The following is a 12,413-nucleotide window of genomic DNA, read 5'->3' as shown; positions in this document are numbered from 1 at the left end:
TTGTGAAATTAGCATAGAAGCCTATGGGAAGTGGAATTAGTGGTTTTTAGCCTCGATGTCTACTTTCATTTTTCATCCATCGTTTTCGGGAAATTATCACGTGATATATATATATATACATATATATTGATCAGATGCAGACGAGTTGAAAACGAAAGAGGATGGTATATCTATAGTTGCCTAGCGTAAATTGCTTATATGTTAATGAAGTAACTTAAGTATTTAAACGTTGACACTAAATTGAATCTCCAATGAGACAGCATTTATTAATCATGAGTACATGAACATTCAATGAGCTGGCATCATTCGGTAGTCATAGGACTCATACTTCTGCAAGTTCTGGGTGGCGTTCTTTGTTTTGAACAACTTGGTAGAAATCTGTCCTTCAATTACTAACTTCTTTCCTACTACTCCTTGAAAGTAATACATTGAATTCCGTTCCTTGGGGTCCCCAGTGCCAAGTAAGAAAATAGCTTGCCAGACAACCTCCAGCCCCAGGTAGCATATACACCCACTAGACAGGACTATCACTTATAAAAATGTGTAATGTTTTGGACAACTCTTTCAACAAGTACTGTCGATGCGAGACTTGTAAAAATAATAAAGGACATTACAAAGGAGCGTCAACCTGGATGAAAATTTTTGCTTTGTAAGCGCAATATTTTTATTTGTATTTAAGCAGCATGCAAAATCAATATTTCTATTTGAAAATCAGTCTTGTTAATGAATGGGGGAGGGTTTTTTCAATAAATGAATAAATTGAAAAAATTTTTCCCCAAAATTCCAACCCCATACCTCCCTTTGGCTTTCAAAATGGTCGATAACTTTAGCACTTCGCAGTACTTTACATTTTTTTATCCCTTATTTAAAGGGCACCTCTGGCAACATTCATTTCAGTTGTAGCTGGTCAGATCAATCTGTACAGATACCGGAAATATTAAAGTTCTCCACAGGTGGTGGGAACATTTTACACATATCATGTGACGTAAACAAAATTCAGACTTCAGCTGCAAATTCCGAACAAGAAAATGATTGCCTTTCCTATCTTAGGAAAGTTATGCTTCAATTTTTATAATATAATCAGTTATATTTTTTTCCAAGAAGGGTTAGGTTCTTGACAACAGCGACAGTGGAACAGCGGAGATACAAGTATGTACATCCACATGTTTCCCGAACCTTTAAAACATCATATTCACTTCTTTTAATAAGGTAAAAAAAAAGAAAGAAAGACTCGAAAACTACCGGAAAAGATAAATTTATTTTTACTGAAACTTAATCTTATATCTATTTTTATTTGTTTGGTTTAAGGAAGCGATGAATTTTCTCCGTAAGGACAGTCACTTTTTGTTACTACGGGACATGACTTTTTTTTTGTTAGTATGTTGGGGAACCTTAATGGAAATTTAGATCGTACATGTAATAACGGTAGAGCTCACACATCTTCACGGTGCTCGCTATATTTAAGTCCCACCACACTTTGAGGGGATACATATTGTATTTGTTCTGTCCTTATGTCTGTGTCTGCCCTCACTTATGTAAGTGCAACTGGGAAACTACTGCACCAAATGTCATGAAACCGTGTAGGTAAGTGAGAACAGAAAATGTGGTAGAGCAATGAACAGGCTTTTTTATATGCTGAATTTTGTTTAATTTAGGCTCATCTGAATATATCTGAAATATTACTGCTCGGACATTAAACCCCAACAAACAAACACACAATTTGATTTAGGCCCCTTTTTAAAAAAAAGTCATGAAATATACCACTGAACACTGACTTGAAAATTAATGAATCTATGTAAGTATTGAGGACATGATATGTGGTTGTGCATAATACAAGGAATTTTTGATTTGCTGAATTTATTGGTAGTAATTGGAGCAGGCTATATTGGAGTGACTAAGTTGGTGTATTGAATTGAAGTCTTTAATTCTCTTCATATTAGTTGATAGATATTCCCAATAAAAAACACTGAAATAATAATAAAGAATACTTAGTGCAATTTTAAAAATAAAAGATGTAAAACATGTTAAGTACCATTCTCTGTAAGATTCAGGCAATGGGTGCACATCATTTTTCTCAATTTGGTCTTATTTGCCTGAAACATATTCAAATACATCTAGAAAACAACTATGAAGCTATTTAAATTTATCCTGAAGCATTTGTGACACAGATATTTTTTGACTGCTTATTTAAGGAAAAAGTTCTGGAAAATTGTCCTGCCATTTTTCTAAATTTCTAAATTTGAAGTATAAATATCTAAAAAGGCAAACTTTACAAACACTTTGACAATGATTTCTCGAGGTTATGAGTTATAAATACTTGGATAATGCAATAAAATCTCTGTGTATTTTTTCTTCGTGTGCCACACTTTATACACATTTTGCCTGCTTCTTAGACGGAAAAGTACTTAAATACACAAACCAGGGAGAAGTATAGAATTCTTTATTAGAGTATACCAATTCATGACATCCATGTATAATATGCTATTTCAATGAATTTTACATAAGGTTAAAAATAGTTACTTTGCATTCTGAATTAAACATGAAACATACACAAAATAAAAAGCAGTTTCACAAATGCATTTTCTTATCAAATACATCAAATTGCTAATTTACTGTTAAATATTGGTGAAATAAAGAAATAATACATAATGTTTTGATTATAAATAAAACAGAACTTAACAATATTCTAGTGACCATAACTAGAACTACTATAAGTACAAAACTGACAAAACAGTAAATATATTACGAACTACATACCCTGCATGAGGTGCGAATGCCTTGTAAATAATTACATTTTGTTACATCTTCACTGTCCACCTAAAGAGAACAAATAATGAATACATAAATAGTGTGGTGAAAATGAAATGAATACACTATTCAAATTTATTATAAAGTAATTTAATATTAAAATCATTCACACTCATTCACAATCATCTTTATTAGTGGCAATTGATATATTCAACTATTTACACATTGAACCTATATAAAGAGATCAAAAAGAATCTAGAGCTTTTACATGACTTCCATATGATATCATTGCCGAATTTAGTTTTAAACTAGTTTAGTGCCATACGCACACAATAACACACGCTTTTCATATTCCAGATAATTTTTTTTAACTAATTCATTCGTAACAGTTACACAGAAGAAATGTATTTGTTGTGTACAAGTTGTCATTGTACAAATTGTAATATGTATTTAGACTTAAGTAAAGCTTGGACAAATTATGGTTACAAAAATTAGCCAAAAAGCATTTTCAACTTGTATAGAATTATATCTGTAGTCTCATTATGTAAGTAATTAAATGACTTTAGGGTAAAAGTAATTTGCACCTTTTATTCCATTACCTGTTGTTAATATTTTCTTGGTAAACAAAATTTAATTCATATACTTTTCATTGAGATAAAACTGAGGATTTAGTTTGTGCTTGGTCTGATATTGAGAATGGTTGACCAGCAGGATAGGTTTGTTTTTCTAAGAATTATTGGAACTTCTTTGTATGTTAGTTATTTTATGTTCTTTGTCATGTGTGTCTGTTTTCCCTGTCTGGTCTTTGTCAATTTCTTTTTGATTTCTGCTAGAATCTTATGCCAGAGCTTGCCGTAACTATGCAGACTTTTTTATCACGCTTACAGTTTGGCTTCTGGAACAGGGTTATGTTGTAACTAGATTGAAGTTATCACTACAGATGTTTTATGGTCGTCATCTTGAACTCATGGATTGTTATGGTGTATCATTCCTAGAAAAGCAGAGGTTGCTTACCCTACCAGTGCACCTGGTCCATGGTCCCAGTTTTTAGTGGAGTCCGAGTTGCTCATTTGCTTTTGTTCCTTTGTATGTATTATTTTAGTTACTTAACATTCTTTGTTGTGTATGTCTGTTTTCCATGTTTGTCTTTGTCCCTGGATTATCTTTTGATTTCAGCTAGAACCTTGGTTCTCTTGATTACTCTTTCTAGAAACAATACAACACAGCGCAATGTACTAAACACCCAAACTAAAATTGATGACTTAATCCAAAAGGTTTTGAATGCATAGGTGCATGTCACCAATATTAGAGGTGTTATTCAGGAAGTTACAGAATTTGGTTATTGCATCGGAACACATGCTGGTGCACTTACAGGCTGTTTTAACCACAATCATTGGTAGAATTAAACGATGCATGTCTCAAACCGGAAGAAGTTCCTTCTGGGCAAATCTTGCTTTGTTTCCCAAATTATATAAAAAAACTGGTGGCCAGGGTACCTTGCTTGAAGAGTAAAGGTTGTTGTAAGAACATCAAATGCAAATGTAGAAGAGCTAAATTATAGTGTAACTCATATTGTCATGGTTCATTGACATGCACGAACAAATGAAATGACTTGATCATGAATCTCGAGTGAACTTGAAATTAAATGTGAAATATTGCATTGATGTTTTCAATTGTCATTAAATTGTTTCTTAAAATATATAAACCATGAAGTTTGACTCTGCCATATAATGCCCTTTGAACTTTGTAATTTATATGATAAACCACTGAAATAGATTTTGATCACAGCAATTTATTATAATCTGTCTTTTAAGATGGGACTTATTATGGTATACTGGTGTCTGTCCATTCATTGTTCACATTCTCCGCAATAAATATAAAATGCTTCCACTAATTTTTGTGAAATTTTAGTAAATTGTTTCTCTTGATTGATGTGTGGTTTCTTTCCATTTTTTCATTGATTTTAGATTTTTTGGTTTTTTTTTAATTTCTCAGACTTTATTTGTACAAAAAAGTGGTTATTTTTCTACTTTTATTTGGCTATTACTCAAAAACCATGCAGAATTTCAATGAAAATTCGTGAATTGATCATTTATACTGATGAAAACTTCTTTTCAAATTTTGAAAAGTGGTGATTGTACAATTTATTCGACTCAATTCATGAAAAATGGTCAAGTTTCACAGTTATGACCCAACCTTACTATGACCCAATAGTGTTTGCGCTTTTTCATGAAACTTTTGAGAATTGTTTCATTTGATTGATTTGAGCTCCCTTTTGATTTTTATAAATTTCTGGTTCATGGGATTTAATTCCTTAAAAGGTAGGTTTTTTTTTCATATTTGCACTTAAACCTGAATATATTTCAGGCAATTCCATGAAACTTTGTTTCACTTAGTATCTTTCTAATTGTATAAGCTCTCTTGATTTTGTTTATATATATATTAGATTTCTCATTTTTGAGTTATAGGACTTAATTCATACTATTTAAGTCTTTTGACATTAAATTCCTAAACACTTCCACCCAACACCATGACCTTGTCAGCTTGTGAATTATTTATTTCTTCTGATAAAGGCTTTTGATATTTTAATTTGCGTCCATATTATGTTATGATGTCATCATGGTTGTCATTGTTAACTTTTTCCTTTTTTTGTGATAACTTTAGTTGGAGCGAACCAAATATCATGAAATTTTGTTATATTATTACTCTCTGCTAGAGGAAGCTTCCTATTTTCTGCAAAAAGGGGTCAAAAGGGTTAAAATAGGTGTTTATTTAAATGTGATAAAGAAGGTATTTTTAGATATACATGTAAAGGATTAATATGTGCAGATATGTCTCACCCTTTGTTTAATGATAATATTAGTGCAAAGCACGGAAAGCTTGATACTCACCCAATAAGTTAACTAAACCATTGAATAGGCTCATTCGTAATGGACATAGTTATGATATTGTTGTCAAATTGTTAATGATAGCATTTTTTGGTATTAACATTGATTCGCTCATAGGGTCTTTACATAGAAATTGAAAAACTATATTTAAAAGCATTTTTTGACATGACATTGGTTGTGCCTTATTGTATGACTTATGATGTAGCATGGTTCTCAACCCCACATGGGAAGTTTACATACGATGGGGACATAATTTTTGTAGGTTTAAACTGGTCTGGTGCTGGCATGTCAGATAACTGCTAGTAGTCCTTAGTTTGTACATTTGTGTAATTTATATTCATTTTCTTTATTTCTGTTGTAACAAGGTACTCAGGCCTTTTTAACTGATTTTAGGTGTGTTTGTGTAATATTTTTTTCCACATTGGACAGATTTTGAAGGGGGAGGGATTTGATCATGCCAAAGTACTCTACCCCAGCTGCATTTTTTGCACCTGTCCCAAATCAGGAATTTCTGGCCTCTGTATGTTTTGTTTCATTTTCACCTTTAGTTTATTTTTATGTTATTTGAGTATATAGTGGCAACTCTTTCACTGCATTTGTGTATCATGATGTTTTTGGGCCAGCTGCATCCTGCCCTGTACTCTTACAACATAAGAGGTTGGAATTCTGTTCCTCCATTAGGATGGCACCAAGTCAAAAAATAGCTTGCCAGACAACCTCTAGCATTGCTGGAGTACCTGCCCTGTGGTATGAGGGTTTCCTCTGTGTTCTTTGAAGACCAATGGGTGGCCTTTGACTGACATTTTCATCCTGATGGTGTTGTTGTCTCTTTGACATTTCTTGTTATATTCTCATTGGTTTTTATTAATATTTATCAGATTTAAAATAGCATTTAGCATTTTCAATCTAAAAGGGGCCATAGTGTGGAAACACTCTTAAATCAACTTTTTTATTTCTGGTCTGATTTTGAAATTTTTTTTCATTGGATTCTTTGGAATTCCATACCTGCAAATAGTGTTGGAATATTTCTCACTATTTTTGAGTAAGAAGAGGTCAAAGGGGCCAAAAAATGTATATTTTTAAGACTGTATTTTCTAAATTTTTTATCTCATTTTAATAGGTTTTTTTTTTTTGGTAAGTTCCCCCTCTTTACAACAGGTTTGAAATATGCTAGCAAATTTTCTCTATCATTTATCGTTATACAAAGTGATACATGAAAGCCCCCTGAAAGCAGAACTTTTTACTCAATTGAATTTCAAGATATTATATAATTTGTATCCAAATCAGTTGTTGTGTCCATAATGAACTGTATGTCCTTATGTTTAAGTGTGTCAAAAACTAATAATTGTGTCCACACTTGCCCAAGTTCAACTGGCTGTGGTTGTATAATGCTGTGCTAGGCAAAGCTTTTTATTATTTTTTATTATACCCTATGTAAACAAATTCTTGGAATGCACTTTGTCTGTTGGTCTGTCCATCTGTTTGTCTGTTCATGATATCTTTTTAAAGTTTTATTTAGTTTTAAAGTATTTAGTTAGACTGCCTATTTTCTTTATAAAATGACTTTGGACCATTCACTAAAAAATGTAATTAGTTTTGTTGAAATTTCATCTCAATGAAAGTGAAAGTAACTATTTTAGTGAAGTTGAAAACTTCCTAAAAAAAGTCCTTATCAAATTACACTTCAGTCTGATTTGATGAAAGATTAGATTTCTCCTATTGTATTTGATTAGATATTGTATATAGATTATAATATATTTAGGTATAAATATGTTTATGATGTAATACATCTCATTTATACTTTTTTTACAACTGGTGCTGGTAGTTGACTTTGAAGATTTGTTATTGTAGGTAGTGAATGTGTGAAACAGAAGAGAATGATAACCTGATTTATGGATCAAATTCTTGATCTTGAACTACAAAAATGACAAATAACTTACACAAATGTGATGAAGAATTTTTTACAAGGACTGTTTCAGTCTACTCACAAAATAAACATTTACAAGACTCTTACAATCATCTCAAAAGTAAACTATGGCTGCAAAACCTAGGTCAGAACAACTACAAATTCATGAAGTACCGTCTGAATGTGGAGCTGCTCAGCCCTATAGAATTGTAGAGACTGAAAGTGATGAAGAGTTACTAGAATTGGCAGAGCTTTATTTTAAGAATGGCAATGAAGCTGATGCTAGGTTGTCCATTGATGCTCTTATAACAAGATTGAACACAGAGTTTGATAGGTATAAGTGCAATCATCAATTATTTTTTCAACCAAGTGCAAATGAAGAACTCAAGGATGCTGCTGAAAAATATAAACAATGCTGCGTTTTTCTTGTGGAAAAGGTGAGATTACATTTGAAAGTGTCTATATACTAACAGTATGTAATTATGTAAATACAAAAGCATTCATACTTGCATGATGCCTACACTTGATCTTAATATTGAAAAAAAGGAAAAAAATCTAAATGTATCTTTAGCTGGTTGTTTTCTATGATGGGCAGTTCATATTTTATAAAGCATTCGAATGATTAAAAAAATATCTCTCTTATTTTTAGATTTGTCCAGCATTGGTCTTGGGTTTAAAATTTTGAGAATGCACCATTTTTAATGATATCCAAAATTTCAATGGGCCACTCTTTAACATTCTTTCTATACTCACAACTGTCAAAGAGGGTCTGCAGTCCTACCACAATACTTGTTACTCCCATAGTGGTATTAATTCAAAGTGGATCCTGAAAAATTTGAAAGATCTTTTGGAGACAATCAGTTCAAGACGATTATCTGAATATAATAGCATTAAAACCTATGATTTTTCAACACTGTATACTTCTATTCCCCATACTCAGTTAAAATCCCGACTTAAAAGCATTATACATCATTGTTTTTCCAAAAAAGATGGTACAACTAGATACAAATATATAGTTCTTGGTAGAGATTCCTCATACTTTGTAAGAAATAATTCCAAATCATCTTCCAAATATACAGAGGAAGATGTTTACAAAATGCTGGAATTTTAGTCGACAACATATTTGTCCAGTGGACATGTTTTTCAACAAACGGTCGGCATTCCAATGGGAACAAATTGAGCTCTTTTACTTGCTGACCTATTCCTTCACTCTTATGAGGTTGACTTTATAGCTGATCTGATCCGAAACAAAGAATATTGTTTGGCTAGATCCTTTAATCTCAGTTTCGGCTATATAGATGACATATTTTCTTTAAACAATCCTAATTTCGAGGATTTGACACATTGCATCTACCCCAAAGAACTTGAGATAAAGGATACTACAGACAGTGTGAAGTCAGCCTCATATCTTGACCTACACTTAGAAATCGATGGTAAAGGAAAACTATCGACCAAACTTTATGACAAACGTGATGACTTTTCATTCAAAATTGTCAACTTTCCTTTCATCTGTGGCAACATCCCTTCAGCACCTGCATATGGAGTGTTCATATCACAACTCATACGTTATGCCAGAGCTTGCTGAAACTATGCAGACTTTTTGTATCGCGCTAGAACTCTAACAAATAGGCTTCTGGAATAGGGTTATGTTGCTACAAGATTGAAGTCATCACTACAGAAGTTTTATGGTCGTCATCATGAACTCGTGGATTGTTATAGTGTATCCATCTGCACCATGAAAACTGATTTATTCAACAGGTCATTGTTTTCCTTTCCTCGTTTGTCTACCCCGGACTTGACTTTTTATGAGCAACTCGGCGGGTGTTTCTAGAAAAGCAGAGGATGCTTACCTTACTGGTACACCTGGTCCATGCTCCCAGTTTTTAGTGGAGTCCAAGTTGCTCATTTGCTTTTGTTATTTTGAATGTATGATTTTAGTTACTTAACATTTTTTGTTGTGTATGTCTGTTTTCCATGTCAGGTTTTTGTCCCTGGATTGCATTCTTTTGATTACCGCTATAACCTTGGTTCCCTTGATTACTCTTTCTTTGTAAAAATTTCTGACCTTGATGAGGAATTTTTTGCAGAAATGTGATACATGGTGCATGGTATTTGGTTATCCAAATGCTTTATGACATTACAGATTTAGGACTGGTTATCAGTACATGTATGGGTATAACTTATTATACATGTAATGGAATTTATTGAATATTGTAAATTTTTAGCTTCAAGACCAAGATAGGCTGAAGACTTTATCCTGTTTTTACAAAGGTTTGTATTTTACCTTAATTGAAGAAGATATATGAAATAGGATATGTGTCAATGCCCATTATGTATTTTTTTTTTTTACTAAGCTTTCTCTCTAGCAATGATAAAAAGTGTGTGTCCTATATAAATGTCTAATCGAATATGATTTAAGGCTTTGCCAAAGAACGACAGAGCTATTTGTAATAATGTATGACTGTTGATAGAAAAAACTGCTATAGTGTTATATGGCTGATGTTAAGACCAACTGAAATATGTGAGACTTCCATACAACACACACCTTTCATATTTCAGAGAATTTACAAGTATAGGATGTTGTTGACACTCCTTGTTTTGTTAGTAGCATGTTCATGAGATGGAAGGTTTTGGATAAGGGTGAATTAAGAAATAATTCATTGGGGTATAGTATTGTTCTCATTTACAAATGGGCTTGGTCTTTATATTCCATTAATTTATATTGAGTATTAGCCAGATATAAAATACAACCTATGTGTCAATGAGTACAACATCATACCTAACATGAATTATTTCTATTCTAACATGATAAGAAAACACAGTGGTAGATATATTGGTAATATATTGTTTCATTTTTATAGGAGATCTTATTAGAATGTTCAATTGATGCTTTTCAAGTGATGGTTTTGGGTAAGGGTGAATATTCTGTTGCCTAAATTGATTTTCTGTGTGTTTCTACAGCATATGACATAAGCCAAAAAATAGATTTAAAACTAAAACTAAATCTTGTTTAATTATAGGATTGATTCTGCATGGTACATCATCTCTTTACAACAATGATATTGGATCAACTATTTGGAGGGAGATCTACAAAGATTTTAGGAAAAATTCTGAGGTAAAAGTAGCATCTGATGTATAAAAGATTTATTGCATAAATATTTTATCTTATTTTTGAAAATAATTTTCATTTATCTGATGAAACATGTTATAGAAAGTAAAGACCTGTGTTTGGTGGATTTTATCGGAATAAACATAGAACAAATAGCCTCTCATTTTCTGCTACCTTTTTGCCTTGGTACCATTGTGGTAATCTAGCAAACTGCTTGTTGCTCCAAAAATGGATAGTATATTGGAATCAGCTTGTTAGTCTTTCCATCAGTCATTCCATCAGTCTGCTCTAATTTTGTCCAAATTGTTGGATTGATTTCATATTTTGTATGTGGCTTTATATAGATGGGACATATGTTATAAACAATTTTGTTTGTTGTCTGATATCAACATTCTGTATGACTGAGTTTTTACCTAGCATGACAACACCTAGTCTTGCAGTGTCATGTTTGACAATGATGTGTTGTTGCATAGGCCAAAGTAAAGATGCAGCAATAGAAATATTGATAAATTACAGTGTGTTTACTCTTTTTGCAGGAATTTTTGGTGACAACTTCAAATCTAGTAAAGATTTGCAGTGACCTGTGTAATGTGAAATTGAGAACAAGGATAGTGCTCTTTGTAGCCTATGAAGTCATGGGAAAGTTATTGGGGCTACTAAAACCATGCCAACAGTCTAAGATGTGTACAGAATTACAACAGATGATTTATACACTTTTGTTAACATGTGCTAGATGTCATTTTTATCTTGTAAGTTTTATTACTAGCATTTCTTAATGTTTTTTTTTAATTCTAATTAAACCTTTGTTTACTATAGATCATTAAAAACATGTTTTCACTTAATGCTGTACTCATATGATATGAAACCAGTGAAACCAAAACATGCCCAAAGAAACATAAGTTCATACCCCAATTACAATGTAGTCTTGTAGCTGTTTGCTCCAATCAAATTTTGGTCAGACTTTTATTTCATAGGTTCAGTTGTGATGCCATGATATTGTGGAAGAAAATTCACATGCTAGAAAGCTTTTCTGACACTTTACAGGATTTTTTTTTAAAGCAGTTAGTACATCAGATCCTTAATTTTTTTACTTCTCTACCATTTTGCTACATTTTGGAGCATATTAACATGTCAGTTATTCCTGCAATATGATCATGCTGATTCATGGAATAGAATTAGAAATTATTGAATTATCTTGGTAATTATTAATTAAATATGACTGTTTGTCTCATTTTTCTGAATATTGATAAATCAGAAGATATTTTAAAAAAATACACAACTCAAGAATGGATAAATTCTATAAAATATTTAGGAATATTTACCTTTAACTTAGAAATCATGTAATTAATTGACCATAGCACTATTTACAAAAAGTTGACAGTGCAAACTCTGTGGTTAAGATTTACCATTTATTTTTTATAGGAGGAATATGACAAATCTATTGAAGCTTTGACTCGATGTAAGTTTTACTCTATTTTTTTTTTTTTTTCAAGTTCATACTTTTAAAACTCTCTGCAAACCAGGTTATGAATGATCTTGTCTGGTGTTTTGCTTTTGTGGTGCCAACATTTGAAATGTTTCCTATTCCTCAAAATCAATAGAAGTTGTATAGTATCAAGAGGTGTTCATGCGGAAATCAAGCTGCCTAATCAATTAAGTGTCAGTCTCTGTAAGAATCAAGCAGTGGGTGTAAAATGGCATGGAAAAATACACTGTTTTGAAAGTTTAATTTGACTATTTGCACCATCAGAACCAAGAAAAA

At 32.1% G+C, this 12,413-nt stretch overlaps 1 protein-coding gene across 7 annotated transcripts in view; it reads left to right on the top strand.

Moving 5' to 3' along the window:
• LOC148629066 (3'-5' exoribonuclease HELZ2-like) overlaps positions 1-12,413 on the top strand; it is a 39,514-nt gene that overhangs the window by 135 nt on the left and 26,966 nt on the right. The window contains exons 1-7 of one of the 7 annotated variants that reach the window (XM_088543267.1): positions 11-185; positions 1,102-1,149; positions 7,488-7,979; positions 9,768-9,813; positions 10,563-10,657; positions 11,188-11,400; positions 12,074-12,110. In XM_088543267.1, coding sequence (XP_088399393.1) covers positions 7,671-7,979; positions 9,768-9,813; positions 10,563-10,657; positions 11,188-11,400; positions 12,074-12,110 — 700 coding nt within the window. In that variant the 5' untranslated portion in view covers positions 11-185; positions 1,102-1,149; positions 7,488-7,670. Of the gene's footprint in view, positions 1-10; positions 1,150-7,487; positions 7,980-9,767; positions 9,814-10,562; positions 10,658-11,187; positions 11,401-12,073; positions 12,111-12,413 lie in introns of those variants that run through there. The other 6 variants (XM_088543237.1, XM_088543277.1, XM_088543250.1 and 3 more) reach the window with 6 other exon arrangements.

This window comes from Perna viridis, chromosome 1 (assembly GCF_037379345.1).
Source record: "Perna viridis isolate PV_CMFRI_1.1 ecotype Kerala chromosome 1, ASM3737934v1, whole genome shotgun sequence".
NCBI lineage: Eukaryota > Metazoa > Mollusca > Bivalvia > Mytilida > Mytilidae > Perna > Perna viridis.
This window is presented reverse-complemented; position numbering and strand designations above follow the sequence as displayed.